Source organism: Sus scrofa, chromosome 2 (genome assembly GCF_054392235.1).
Source record: "Sus scrofa isolate SSC_HxYL_T2T_F1_AM1 chromosome 2, Sscrofa_HxYL_maternal_Yorkshire_Landrace_v2.0, whole genome shotgun sequence".
NCBI lineage: Eukaryota > Metazoa > Chordata > Mammalia > Artiodactyla > Suidae > Sus > Sus scrofa.
Window position 1 is genome coordinate 145,143,516 of NC_139384.1, and position 15,400 is coordinate 145,158,915.

The 15,400-nt window shown below is 40.1% G+C and overlaps 1 protein-coding gene across 5 annotated transcripts in view; it reads left to right on the forward strand.

The window, feature by feature from the left end:
- The window catches only part of SLC22A4 (solute carrier family 22 member 4), a 46,205-nt gene that overhangs the window by 27,776 nt on the left and 3,029 nt on the right, over positions 1-15,400 (forward strand). For 2 of the 5 annotated variants that reach the window (XR_014835551.1, XR_014835552.1), the window contains exons 5-9: positions 1,630-1,756; positions 7,351-7,451; positions 9,072-9,286; positions 10,493-10,839; positions 13,335-13,470. Coding sequence is in view for 3 of the 5 variants with exons in the window: in XM_005661640.4 (XP_005661697.2) it covers positions 1,630-1,756; positions 7,351-7,451; positions 9,072-9,286; positions 10,493-10,675; positions 13,335-13,470 (762 nt within the window). In the remaining 2 variants the exon portion in view is untranslated. 5 annotated transcript variants of the gene reach the window in all.

Genomic DNA, 15,400 nt, shown 5'->3' on the forward strand with positions numbered 1-15,400 from the left:
AGAGTACAACCTCCACCAACTTGAAATGATCAGCTAGACTTAATTCTTCATGCACCAAAAAACCACGGCAATTCAAAAGGAAAGAGCACAGCAGTCCTAAGTACAGTGAGCTGGGAATGGGAGCCTATCCAGGTGGTTTGGGGATGTTTTATGTCCCACATTCCTTTTTATAAGGATTGGCGGTAAGGCCACAGGCATGAATGAAGTATGTGTGTGTGAGTGGGGACAGGGCCCATACATGCAACCTGGGGAAAGCTCTGCAATGCCTAGCTAAGTAAACATTAGAAATCTGAGGCCAGTGATGGCCCTCAAAGCCCATAGTAAGAAAGGTAGGATATTTCTAAGAACCACCTGGTTGGAAAAAGATACCTCTCGCAAGTAGAACTGCCCATACCATGTATAGTGACTGTGGGATAAGGCCTCTTACTTTTTACTAATGCAGTCGCCACTGGCCACATGCAACTATTTAAATTAAAGTTAAATAAGAGTAAATAAAATTTAAAATTAGTTTCTTCAGTCACACTAGTCACACCGGCTCAGGAGCCACACGTGGTTAGTGGCTGCTGTATTGTACAGCACAGCTCTAATTATGGAAGGTCAGTAGCCTAACGTCATCACAGCTGCTACAGGGACCACCAAGGCTATATTCAGGAATGAAAACTGGGTTCACTTTTCAACTCATATGCTTGTAGTAGGCTGGGGATGGAAGCCGGGGGTTGGCCGTTTTGTATGTTGTGTTTTGCTCTGAGATAATTCCTAGTGAGGCTTTGGAGGGGCCTATTAATTATAGGAGGACTCTGTCTGCTACATATAGTTTATTTTCCAGGATAACTAAGTACTGACAAATAGGTAAGGAAAGCAAGAGCTGGCAGAAGAATGGCTAAACAATTCTGAAAAATAAACATCAGGAAAGAATGGAAAAATTAAAGTATGATTAAAGATAAATAGAAATAGAAAAAATATAAACAAGAAAGAAATCACCTGTGTTTAAGCATCAGTTAAAAATGTAGATAGACTGTATAATAAAAAATATGTTTCTAGACATTAAAAAATATGACCACATAGGCTATCTCCCCAAAATTGGTTTGGGTACTCACTGAACTGGGACTCTGTTGAAAGCCACGGGGACAGCCCACAAGAGGGTGTCGGTGCGTTCACTTCCTCCTCTGACTACAAGAAAAGCTCAAGGAACACAGATGCCATTTTTGACTCAGTAAACTTGCGAGCATCACCAGATGGGGCACCAGGGGTTCTCCTAGGGATGGATATACTAAAAAGATATTAGATTGTATTTCTTTCATGAGCCACATGGGATATGAAGTTTTAATGGCATTCTCCAGCTGCCCTGGCTTAAGTATGCCCCCAGTTAATGCTAACCCCGTAGAGCCTGGCTCTGGCTTCAAATACAACTGATGATCCATCTTATGATTTGATGAGAACTTTGCCCCTTGAAGGTGTTTTTATTTATTCCTACAATCAATGGAAATCTTAGGAGGCCTCCCCTCTGATGTTCTTTAAAAAGACAAACTAGAATTGTACAAAACAAAAATTATTGTGGGGAAACTTAGAGTTGATAGTACCAAACTCGGCTACTGTGAAAAATTATAAACCATTCCAAATGAATTTTAGGTTTATTCCTGAATCTCCCCGGTGGCTGATATCTCAGAGAAGATTTAGAGAGGCTGAAGAGATCATCCAAAGAGCTGCAAAAATGAACAATGTAGCTGCCCCAGTGGTGATTTTTGATCCTGTGGAGGTAAGCATTTGCAAATGTTTCCTCTTGAGATCAGCTATGTGTTCTTGATTATGGAATCAGAAATTTTTTTTTTTTTTTTTTTTTTTTTTTTGTCTTTTTAGCTATTTCTTGGGCCGCTCCCGCGGCATATGGAGGTTCCCAGGCTAGGGGTCAAATCGGAGCTGTAGCCACCGGCCTACGCCAGAGCCACAGCAACGCAGGATCTGAGCTGCGTCTGCAACCTACACCACAGCTCACGGTAACGCTGGATCGTTAACCCACTGAGCAAGGGCAGGGACCAAACCCGCAACCTCATGGTTCCTAGTCGGATTTGTTAACCACTGCGCCATGACAGGAGCTCCTGGAATCAGAAATTTTTTTTGTCTTTTGTCTTTTTAGGGCCCTACCCACAGCATATGGAGGTTTCCAGACTAGGGGTCTAATCAGAGCTGTAGCCTCTGGCCTACGCCACAGTCACAGCAACGCAAGATCTGAGCCGCATCTGCGACTTACACCACAGCTCATGGCAACGCCGGATCCTTAATCCACTGAGCAAGGCCAAGGATCAAACCCACAACCTCATGGTTCCTAGTCAGATTCATTTCCCCTGTACCATGATGGGAACTCCCAGAATTTAATTTGGTTCAGTAGGTTTTGGGTGCTTACTATGTACCAGGCACTGTTCAAGGCCTTAGAGAGGCAATGATGATGAAGTTCTGAGATAAAACCCACCTCAAAGGGCTATGGCCCAATTAAGTGCAATAATATATGTAAACTGCTTAACACACAGCAAGTGTTGATTAAATATTAGTTTCCTTCACTTTTGCAAGTTTATCTCCAACTTTTTATTGGTCTTGCTCCATATCATTGATGCAGCTACATACTGGTGAATTTCAAATGTCCAGATTAAGTGGGAAAAATGTGTTTAAGGGGTATTCCACCCATGGGTTCCCACACCGTATCCTGAATCTCACCAAAGCCTGCTGAGGAAGCTGTACATGTCCTCAGTCTCGCTAAGTCACATGTATAACTTTAAGGCCTGAGATCAGAGGCTGGAGGATTCACCCCAGGAAAACCACAAGGAAAAACTGATATTCAATGGCTGGAGGATTCACCCCAGGAGACCACAAGGAAAAACTGATATTCAATGGAAGCAGACATGCTTCCTGACAGTCAGTGAGGACTCACAGTGCCCTTGGCCATGCCTCATGCCAGCTCCTAAAGAAAAGAAGGAAAATTAGATACAGTTCCTATGCATAAGAAGCACAGAATATAACCAACAGTGTCAAGAGGATTAGATGGAAGATAAATGATGACCAAGAGGTGGGCACTGAGCCAGCAGAGAAACAGAGCAGCAGAATGACTCAGGGCTGAAGAGGCAGGTCCAAGCCAGGGGGGACATTTAGAAGGATGGAGAGGATGGCGCAGGGCACTTCTGGCTAAGAAAAGGGTAGGGGACTACTTAGGACACCCCAAGAAAACTATATGCTTGCCCCGTGCTCACATCTGTACTTCTGGCTGCCCTGGAAAGGACTCCGCAGGGTGGCAGGCGTGCCAGTGCTCTACCTTGAGGGCTTCCTCCATCCCTGGCCTTTGTGACCTTTGACAGAAGCAGATACCCTGGAGGTGGCTGGAGCGCCTAAACTCTCAGAGAAAGCCAGGACAAATATGTCTATCCTTTGCTTTTCAGATTAAGAATTCTCTTCTCAGCCTTGGTCACGTTAACTGGATGCAAAAGTAACACAGAGTGTCTCGCACTTCAGGGTTGTGTTGGATGTTTGTTGATATTTAATGGATATGTGGTCTGACTCCTGTTTTGAGGAACTTACAGTCTAGTAAACCAGGAACAGAAGTACATAGTTAAGGACAAATAAGAATAAAGTCCAGTGTCAAAACGCAAGCTTCTGACAGCACCTGGTTTCCTCCTGCCATGAGGCACATGGAGCCTTAACCGAAAAAGCCCAAGAAGGGAAAGGGAGCTAGTGCTTTCCTGAGGCCCAGTCATCTCCCCTGCTCACCTCCCAGGTAGGGTCCTCTATAGGAGGACCTGCAGAGCCCTGTGCCAGCAAATGCAGCCCGCTCAGAATGATAATGGAGAGGCTACCAGATGCCAGGCACAGTGTTCAGCTCATTTGATGCTCGTGCCATAACTAGTAGGTACTACTACAGGCCCATTTTTTTTAGGAGAGAAAACTGAGACACAGTTCTTTTTAAATGAGTTCTTTGCCCAGGATCACACAGCTAGAAGTCTTACTTGGTCTCTCTGGTGCCAAAGTACATGCTCTTAACTGCGCTTTCTCATGTCATGTTAGGTGCAGTGGCATTAACGTGGACAGGAAAAAATATAGAGTTAGTATCATCTTAGAATGTGAACTTGGGCTTCTTGAGCTTCCCTTCTGAAGGTGCTGCTTCAGAAGTGCCTGGTCCAAAGGCATTTTGGTTGCTCCATACAAGTCAGGGACAAGCAATGGATACAAGGATGCTCTTATCCTGAGGTTTCCAAACTTGACTGATTATCACTATCACCCAAAGAACTTAAAAAATACAGATTCCCAGGCCTCTGGGCCCCAGGAGAGATTCCGATTAAGTGGGCCCAAGGTGGGACCTGGCAGCTGCATTTTCACAAGAGCTCTGTGGAAGCACCAAGTGTTAGCATAGGCCTAACCCACAGGTCCCATCTGTGCCTGGCATCACTCCCAGAACCTTTCAGGAGGGCTGCTGTTCCCAGTAGTTTTTGCAGGGCCTTTCTTTGTTGTGATAACAGGGTTATACAGCCAGGGGCATGTTCCAGAACTGCACACTCCACGTAGTGTAGAAGCAAAAAGATGGCTATGAGCTGCGTGAGGAGGTGTCTGATTGTTCTCAGGATGCTAATATTGGAGAAGCAACTGCTACGAGGGCAGGTCTGACACTTTTACTTCCTTCAAAGCAGAAAATCCTTCCTTAGCCTCTAACTGAACACACACCATAGGGCCATGGAGTCACTGTCCTCTGTACAATGAGATTCTCCACCCCAGAGCCTTGTAAATTTGAGTTTCCAAGTCTTTTTTTTATTGAAATACAGCTGATTTACAATATTGTGTTAGCTTCAGGTATACAGGAAAGTGATTCAGTTATGTATATTTTTCTGACTATTTTCCATTCGAGGTTATTTCAAGTATAGAATATAGTTCCCTGTGCTACACAGTAAATCCTTATTGCCTATCTACTTTCTTTTTTTTTTTTTTTTTTTTTTTTTTTTTTTGTCTTTTTCAGGGCCGTACCCACAGCATATGGAGGTTCCTAAGCTAGGGGTCGAATCGGAGCTATAGCTGCCAGCCTACGCCACAGCCACAGCAACGCCAGATCTGAACCGCATCTGCGACCTACACCACAGCTCATGGCAAGGCTGGATCCTTAATCCACTGAGTGAGGCTAGGGATGGAACCCACAACCTCATGGTTTCTAGTCGGATTCGTTTCCGCTGCACCACGACAGGAACTCCACCTATCTACTTTCTATATAGTAGTTTATATGTTAATCCCATATTCCTAATTTTCCCCTCCCCCTCTTCCTTTCCCCTTTGGTAACCATCCGTTTGTTTTCTATGCCTGTGAATCTGTTTCTGTTTTGTATATAGATTTATTTGTATTAATTTTTGATTCTACATGTAAGTCATATGACATATTTGTCTTTGTCTGATTTACTGCATTAAGTATAATATTCTCTAGGTCCATCCATGTTTTCTGTAAATGGCAATAACTCATTCTTTCTTATTACTGAGTAATATTCCATTATATACATATACCACATCATCTTAAGCCAGTCCTCTGTTGATGGGCACTTGGGTTGTTTCAATTCTAATAAACTTAGTTATCCAATTCCTAATGTACGGCAAGTTAACAAGTAAATTAAAAATAAAGGAAGGGTGTTCCTGTCATGGTTCAGCAGTAATGAACCCGACTAGGATCTTTGTGGACGAGGGTTCGATCCCTGGCCTTGCTTAGTGGGTTAAAGATCTGGTGTTGCCAGAAGCTGTGGTGTAGTTGCAGACAAGGCTCAGATCCTGCGTTGCTGTGGCTAAGGCATAGGCGGCAGCTACAGCCCCGATTTGACCCTAGCCTGGGAACTTCTATATGCCAAGGGTGTGGCTCTAAAAAGACAAAAAAATTAAAAAGTTAAAAAAGTAAAGGAAGCCCATCAACAGCAATAAGAAATTGCCACCGGCCACTGACAGCTCACGTCTTTTCCTCAATGCTGCAGTAATTATGATAATAGTTAAAATGTAAAATGTATGGGGCATTTACTATGGTTCAAGTACTATGCTAAATTTATATATATGATCTCATTCAATCTTTTCAATTCATAATTATTACACCCATTTTACAGAGAGGATAAACAGTAACTTGCCCTAGGTTCCCTAGTTAACCCTGGTGTGTCCTGACATTGAGACACAACAAGAAAAGTAGAAAAAGCACATATGGACCACAAGGCAGTTTGGGGATATAAGGATCTACCCACTCAACAGGCCCTAAGGCTCAGTGTGATTAAGGTCACCCATAGTGACCATGAGTCAAGGCAAACTATGTCAGCACTCAGGCTTTACATATCAAGAGACAGTGAAGCCAAAGTTATTTATTTTATTTTATTTTGTTTTTATTCTTATGGCTGCACCTGAGGCATGTGGAAATTCCTGGGCTAGGGGTTGAATCAGAGCTATAGCTGCAGGGCTACACCACAGCCAGAGCCACACCCAGATCTGAGCCTCATCTGTGACCTATGCTCCAGTTTGCAGCAATGCTGGATCCTTAACCCACTCAGCGAGGCCAGGGGTGGAACCCATATCCTCACAGGTATTGTGTTGGATTCTTAACCTGCAAAGCTAAAACAGGAACTCCAATGTCATATATTTTATTTTATTTATTTTGTCTTTTTACGGTCACACTCACAGGATATGGGAGTTCTCCGGCTAGGGGCAGAATCAGGAACTCCCAATGTCATATATTTTAAAGGCTTCTGTTTAAAATGGGCCACAGGGAGTTCCTGTCATGGCGCAGTGGAAATGAATCCAACTAGGAACCATGAGGTTGCAGGTTCGATCCCTGGCCTCACTCAGTGGGTTGAGGATCTGGCATTATAGGTTGCAGACGTGGCTCAGATCTGGCATTGCTGTGGCTGTGGCATAGGCGGGCAGCTACAGCTCCGATTAGACCCCTAACCAGGGAACCTCCATATGCTGTGGGTGCGGCCCTAAAAAACAAACAAACAAAAAAGACAAAAAGACAATAAAATAAAATAAAATGGGCCATAAACATTTTTGGGGGCCACACCCTTGGCATGTAGAAGTTCCTAGGCCAGGAACTGAACCCAAGCCACAGCTGCAACCTGCATCATAGCTGCAGCAATGCTGGATCCTTAACCCACTGCCACAGGGGACCTTCCAGCCACAAACATTTTTAAATGTTAGAATAAGCATCATATATTTAGATGCCCTTATTCCCTGCAAATTCCAGACTTCTAAGCATGTTCAAAGTGAAGTGAGAGTCACAGGCATAAAAAGATATATGACAGTACCATCATAACTAAAGATACTTCTTTACTACCTCTTAATCTCATGGTTGTTTGCATTATTTTAGCAACAGGAGCTAAACCCCTTGAAACAGCAGAAAGTTTTCATTCTGGACCTGTTCAAGACTCGGAATATTGCCATAATAACCATTATGTTTTTGCTGCTATGGTAAGTAATAAGAGATCTGGAAATGCAATGTACAGCATGTAAATATACAGCTGATTTTCTTAATTCAAGGGACAATCAGGTCAAGGCCTGGGTCTTCCTGAGACAAAATGAAAATTTTATAATTCTACGTTATTTGAAAAGGTCTCAATTTAATCATGGAACTAGATACTGAAAAATATGTCACAGGGAACAATATTTAAGTCTTCTAAACTGTGACCATCAGAGAAAGAGTTCTGCCCCTCCTAAAGTTACTGGGATTAAGATGTCTCTGGTGCCTGTACCCAAGATACTAATTCAGCTCCTGCTTTCTGAAGCTGCAGTGGCAGTTAATCAGTGAGGTTAGAATAACCTGAATCCCCGTTGCCTGGACTGGAGTTTTAAGAAGATTTTTATAACTTGCTAATAGCAATCTACTGAGGGTTTTTAAGGCAGATGAATAATTAACTGACTTTATAGGCAATATTTAATAATGTACCTGCCAATAAATGAGGAAGAAGACAAAAAGAACATGTCTACCTTATGGTAGCAGCACAGAAAACAATAACAGAACTAGTACGTCCACACTGCAGCTAGTCTAATTTTAGAGCCATCCTGTATTGCAATTAGAAGAAGTCAGTGACAGAGTTTATGGCTCTGGATTAAGTATGTCCTGGACACATGGTTTTCCTCACAGTAGACCTCTTTAGCTCTTACCTATCAGCAGGTATCACTGAACAGTGGCACTACTGAGCCAATAATAAACTAGTCACTAGTTTTATCTAAGCCACTCCTATTATCAAATGTGAAAATCAATAAGATCCCTAGAGCAATAATATACCACTTTTTGTTTTGTTTTGGATAGCCCTTGTGCCACCCAACCTAGAGTATGTATAAAAAGATCCAACAGTGTTCCTGAAAACATTTTTTCAGATGTCCTCTGCATTTCAGTCATGATGATAATACATGGATTTCTGCACAGAAGGGTTTGCATGGGGCAGCTTTTTTCCACAGGAAAACTTTTCCATGGAAATTAACTATAATGGCAGGATATATAGTGTGCGCTCTGTGATACCTTGAAGCATTATGGGACTTGAACTTTTTTCCCTCAAGTGAGTTTTATTAAATCAATTGAAGTTTACTATAAGTGGATCCCACAGTATTATCTATGTATCTCCTTCTTTTTTTTTTTAATAAGAATGCAATATGGAGCTTATTTTCACTAATGTGCCTAACATTCTTTCTTCAAATAATAGCTCAAGGGAATGAGAATGTACAAACTCTTCTAGTGACATCTGAAATTAATTAGACTAGGATATGTATTGTTGAATATTGGTATCTCTAGACTAGTGCTGTCCTAGTAGAATTTTCTTCAATAATGAGAATGTTTTACATCTTTATTGCCCATTATAGTAGCCACTAGCTACATGTAACCTAACAAGTGAAGTGTGGCTAGTGCTAAAGTGAGGATTGAAATTTCAAATTTTATTTAATTTTAATTTATTTACTTTTAAATAGTATGTAATGTGGCTAGTGGCTACTTGTAAGACAGCAAAACCTATAAAATTTCTTGACCATCATGAAACTGTAATGTGACTCAAGCTATCCTTTTGTCCTTTTTGTCTTCTTTCTTTTGTCTTTCAGGATGCTAACCTCAGTGGGTTACTTTGCTCTGTCTCTCAACACTCCTAATTTACATGGTGATGCCTACCTGAACTGTTTCTTCTCTGCCTTGGTTGAAGTTCCGGCTTATGTTACAGCCTGGCTGCTACTTCGAACCCTGCCCAGGCGTTATGTCATAGCTGGAGTACTACTCTTGGGAGGAGGTGTGCTTCTCTTAATTCAATTGGTACCTGCAGGTAAGAAGTTATCCAATATTAATAGCTTACCGGAAAAGATCCACACTTTGACTGGGCTAATTGTTAGTCACTCCTCCCTGTTCACGTAGCTTTTACATCATAAACCGTTCACAAGTCAGTTATACAAGTAATAGCTAAGTCTGCGATTTCCTATGTTCAAAATTACTCCCTTCAAACATGGAGAGGTAGCCATGGAGATTCAGAAATCACCACCTGACAAAGAAGAGTAATTCTCCCAGTCATCCCCTTCATAGAAACATTCACCTAAACCCTCAAACGTCTTTCTTTGAGTCATAATCCCGACTGCTAATTTCCTGGTACATTCAGACCTTCTTTCTGATGTGTACATACAAGTGTTAAAAGTTGGTAGTACATGACAGTTCCGTTATAAGTTCAGTGATTTTTATGATCTGTCATCTTTTAAGTAGTTAGAGAACACATGAAAAGATATATGCTTCCCCTTTCCTCTTATGTCTTTCTCATATTGTTAAAAGGTTAAGTCAACATTATTTCTGATATACAGTATTATGCATAAAAATATATTTCTTGGGAGTTCCCGTCGTGGCGCAGTGGTTAACGAATCCGACTAGGAACCATGAGGTTGCGGGTTCGGTCCCTGCCCTTGCTCAGTGGGTTAACGATCCGGTGTTGCCGTGAGCTGTGGTGTAGGTTGCAGACGCGGCTCGGATCCTGCGTTGCTGTGGCTCTGGCATAGGCCAGTGGCAACAGCTCCAATTCGACCCCTAGCCTGGGAACCTCCATATGCCACGGGAGCGGCCCAAAGAAATAGCAAAAAAAAAAAAGACAAAAAAATAAATAAATAAATAAATAAAAATAAAAATAAAAAATATATATTTCTTAAAATAATAAAAAGGATAAAAAGGTTTGTTTCTTCAATTCAAAGACTAAACTTACCTATATTAACATGTTAACAACTTGCTATGAAACTGTTGTAATAAATAAAAGTGGACAAAATCGCTGAATGCACAGATGATTTAGAATGACAGAAGAGCGAAGCTCAAATCAACCCTTCACTCTCCATCTTTATCCGTGTGCAATGAGGAAGACTTTGAAGAGCAAGTGTAATTTGGGGAACATCTTTATATTATAAAACATTCCCATAAAAGCAAAAAAGACAATATAAGCAACCATTATGAAAGTATCACTTCTAAAGGCACCTCTGTTGACACTAGGTCTCTTTTCCAGATTACAACTTCTTGTCCATTGGTCTGGCCATGATAGGAAAATTCGGGATCACCTCTGCCTTCTCCATGCTGTATGTCTTCACTGCAGAGCTCTACCCCACCCTGGTCAGGAACATGGCTGTGGGGCTCACATCTATGGCCTCCAGAATAGGCAGCATTGTTGCTCCCTACTTTGTTTACCTTGGTGAGATGCATCTTATCAGTCTACTCTTTTTAAAAATAAAAGTAACAGGTTTTCATTGTGAAAAATGCAAACAGCATAGAAAGTACTGGAAAAAGGACAAGTTCACCTCTACTCTTTCAGTTCCCCAAATCACAGTCCTCGAAGAAACTAATATTAATTGTTTGGTGAGTAGTGCTTCAGGCATTTTGTTTTTCGCAACACACACACACACACACACACACACACACACACACACACATTTTTTAAAAACACACGAGGAGTTCCCTGGTGGCTCACAGAGTTAAGGATTCAGCCTTGTCAGTGGTGTGGCAAAGGTTCAATTCTTGGCCAGGCAACTTCCACATGCTGTAAGCACAGCCAAAAAAAAAACCACACAAACAAAATTATACAATAAATATTGCTTCACAACTTTTTTTAAACTAACATTGTATCAGAATATCTTTCCATATTGGTATATGTAGCTCTTTTACCTTCTTTTTAGTTAGTACACAGACTTCCAATGAATGTATATACATTATTTATTTAGGCTCATGGATGGACATTTTGGCCATTTCCAGGTTTCTGTTACTACAAATAACACTGCAATGAACATTCCTCTACACCCCACAGTCTTTGCATATTTAGATCCATGGACTGTTGGAGCAGTTTAAAGATTTCATAGATATTGCCAAATTGACCTCTAAATACTGTACCAATTTACAATCCAACTACATATATAGATATGCCTGTTTCTCCACATCTTCACCAACAATGGGGATTATCTAATTTTTAATCATTGATAATCTGTTATGTGAAAAATTGACATCATTGTTGCTTTCATTTCTTTAATTATAAATGAGGTTGACAATTTTTTCATATATTTATTTATTTTTAAGAGATCTGACTGTTCATATCTTTTGTCCATCTTTCTAACAGTTTGTTCAACTTTGTATTTTTGATTTGGGGAGCTCTTTGTGACTGAAAAAATCAGCCCTTTGTATACATATTATAAATATCTTTCCTAATTTATCATTTCCATTCTGACTTTATGAATTTTTTCACCATGTAGGAAATTTTAGCTTTTATAGAATTGAACTTATCAATCAGATGGGCTTTGGTGGGATGTTCAGTGGATGTTGGTTCTGGTATTTCAAGCCTAATCCTCCTCAACAGCTCTACTGGTGAGAGATGCAGACACAGGTCCTTATTCTTCCTGATCATTGATGGTTGCCTACTGGTTCAAACACACACACACACACATCCCCAAAGACATATATGATTTCTCAGAAAAGGTACACTCTACATCATTACAGAGACAGAAGAACATTTTCCTGCCTTAAACATACTCCACATAGCTGCCCTGAAGAACACCTGAGAAAGTACATTATTATATCCCTTTGATTTATATATATATATATATAAATTATATATATATATAAATTATATATATATAAATTTTAATGAAGTAAATAAAATAATTGATTTACAATATTGTATTTCTGCTGCACAGCAAAGTGATTCAGTTATATATTTTTTTCACATTCTTTTCCATTATCGTTTATCATAGGATATTGAACATAGTTCCCTGTGCTATACAGTAGGACTTTGTTAGTTATTTATCCTATGTGTAATAGTTCCTATCTTCCCTATACTTCTAAACCATGCTCATATGATCTAATGATGGACTACTGGTACATAGGAAATGGAGTACATATTCCATAATAGCAGCTCCTGTTGGTGACACAAAGGCCTCGGAGAAGCTTCAAGATTAATATTTTTTAATCAAAGAAGATTCTTTAGTGTGTTGTTCCTCTGCAATCTCTGTATGCAGAAGGGAAGCAAGATGAGGACCTGTCATTATTCTCCTATCTCCATCAGATAAAGAAGAGGTAGAGTGGTTCTTCCAAGACATATAAACCAAGATATAGAAATATTGTAAAACAAACAAACAAACCCACATTGCCTGACATTTATGGATTTAAATTGGATTAACTATATTACTTAGGTTTTTTAATGAGTCTAGGAGTTCCCACTGTGGCACAATGGGATTAGTGGCATTTTGGGAGCACTGGGATGCAAGTTTGATCCCCGGGCAGCGTTGCCGCAGCAGCGGCTGCAGCTTAGGTTGCAACTGCAGCTCAGATCTGATCCCTGCCCTGGGAATTCCATATGTCACAGGGCAGCCAAAAACGGAAAAAAAAAATTTTTTTAACAGTCTCACAGCTCTGTGGACCTAGCTTTCCACAACAGCCTACTGGTCTGGGCAAAAGCAAAGGTCATAGCAATCACAGCAACACGTACCTGTCCCTGCACCATCCTGGTCAACCCCTCTCCCCTTGGTGTCTTCCTGTCCCTCATCTCCAATGATTTTCACCTTAAGAGGAGAACTTTGGTAGGCAAAGATTTATCAGAGGAATACGTATCACACATGGTTAAGCAGTAGCTTAGAGAAAACTAGTTGACATGAAAGACCTTATGATAATGCGAATGATTATAGAAATTTAGATGCAATGACACCTGCCAAACAGAAACTGTGGTATTTTGCACACTTTTTTTCTTCTGTAAATATTCATGTTTAAAACTGCTTTCAAACAGTGTTTGGTACCTTTACAAAATGATTCTTAAGAGCATCTGGAGGTTCCCGTATCTAATTGATGTTCTCATGTCCCATGCCTCACAGGTGCTTACAACAGAGTTCTGCCCTACATCCTCATGGGCAGCCTGACTGTCCTGATTGGAATCATCACCCTTTTTTTCCCTGAAAGTTTTGGAATGACTCTACCAGAGACCTTAGGCCAGATGCAGAAAGTGAAAGGGTAAGTGGAACTTTAAAAAGTGATATCAAAATTCCTCAGAAGGAATAAACCTGCAAGAATAGATAGGAAGTTTCTGAAAAGGAAGAGTAATAAATGGAGAACAGCTCTATCAGATAATAAAGCACATTATTAAACAATGGTAATTAGAAATAGTGTGACAGCTGTATAGGAAAAGAAATCACTAGAATGGAATAGAGTTCAGAATTAAACTGAAAAAAATAGGAGAATTCAGTGTATGACAAAAAGTAGCTCAAAATCAGTGGAAAACAGATTATTCCATAAAAAGTGTTACAATATACAGCTAGCCATTTTGGCTAAATAAAAAAACTTGAATCCTACTTCAAAATACATCAAGATAAATGCCAGGAAGATTTAAAAACTGATACCTAAAAATAGAAAGTCATAAATATACCAGAAGAAAACATAAATATCTAAATAACCTTAGCGCATGGTTTTATAACCTAAGTATGATATGAAAAGCAAAGAGCCATAAAGGAAAAGATTTATATATCTTATTATGTAATTTTAGATATTGTTGGCACAGCAAAAATGAAACCATAAATTAGAATAAAGGTCGACAAACCAGGGGAAAAATATTTCCAGCACACGATATAGACACAGAGTTAATAAACTTAATATATAAGATGCTCTTAAATTGGTACATGGTAAATCAGCTATACTTTAAAAAATAAAAAATAATTTTGAAAAATTCAGAAAAAAAAAAAAGCTTTTAGCCATCAGCGGGAAAAAGAGAAACAACTCAGAGGAAAACTGGCAATGGTCATGAAAAGGAAATTTTATTGGAAAATATACACATGAAAAAGAAATACTTGCCCAGAGTAATTAAAAAATTCAGTATCATTTTTTGGCCTATGAGATGGCGTGAGCATTTTCTTCTGAAATCAACCAATTCTGACACCTGTTCTATAATTTCATCTAATTAGGACAGTAATTACCCAGAGTTAGCATCAGACTCTGCAGATTAAAGGGTCACTCCCACAAGACTGCCCTCTCTTTAGATTTTAGTTGCAAGTAATGAGTCCCCAAGGTTACCCACACTTGTGGCTATTGGGGAAGGGGAAACTTACCGCTCTACCCCTTGGAATTCTTATGACTGAATAATAAAATTGACACAAGTCAAATTAACAGGCGAAAAATAAACAAATTTTAATTCATGCACACAGAGATCTCTCAGAAATAGGACCCAAGAAATGGCCAAAGCAGGTGGTTTTTACACTTTTTAGACAAAGAAACAATAAATTTCAGAGGACTTGACAAACTTCAGTTTAGGTGCTTAATTAGTAAGGAATTTAAGCAAAGTCTGGGCTTGGGTAGTAAATTAATAAAGTGGCAGCAAGGTTTGTTTATACAGATTTCTTGGTCCAGCCCTGAATTCCCTACCTCTAATACTAAGGGGGTCCTTCTACCTCCAGAGGCAGGGGTACACCTTTCACATGAAGGATTTAATTTCTGCTCTCATAAGGTCAGTTTCCTTTTGCATCAGCTGCTTCACAAGCAACTTCAATTCCAAATAATCAATATGCCATTGACACATATTTTGGGGCAGCCTACCCTGAGCTCCAACATGTCCAACTTGGCTACAAAGTATGGGGTTTCCACAACTTTCCTCCTCACCTTCAGGAACTAGAAAGACTCACAGAACTCAGGAAAACCTATTTACTTACTAGCATTGGTTTGTTATAAGCAATGTAAATGACACAGTGTGAAGTCCAGAAGGGTCCAGAGCACAGGAGCCTTTGTCCCTGTGGAGTTGAGGTATGTTACCCATCTTGGCACATCAATGTGTCTGCCAATTCAGAAGCTCCAATCCCTAGTGTTTTTGTGGAGTTGAGGTATGTTACCCATCTTGGCACATCAATGTGTCTGCCAATTCAGAAGCTCCAATCCCTAGTGTTTTTATGGAGTTTTC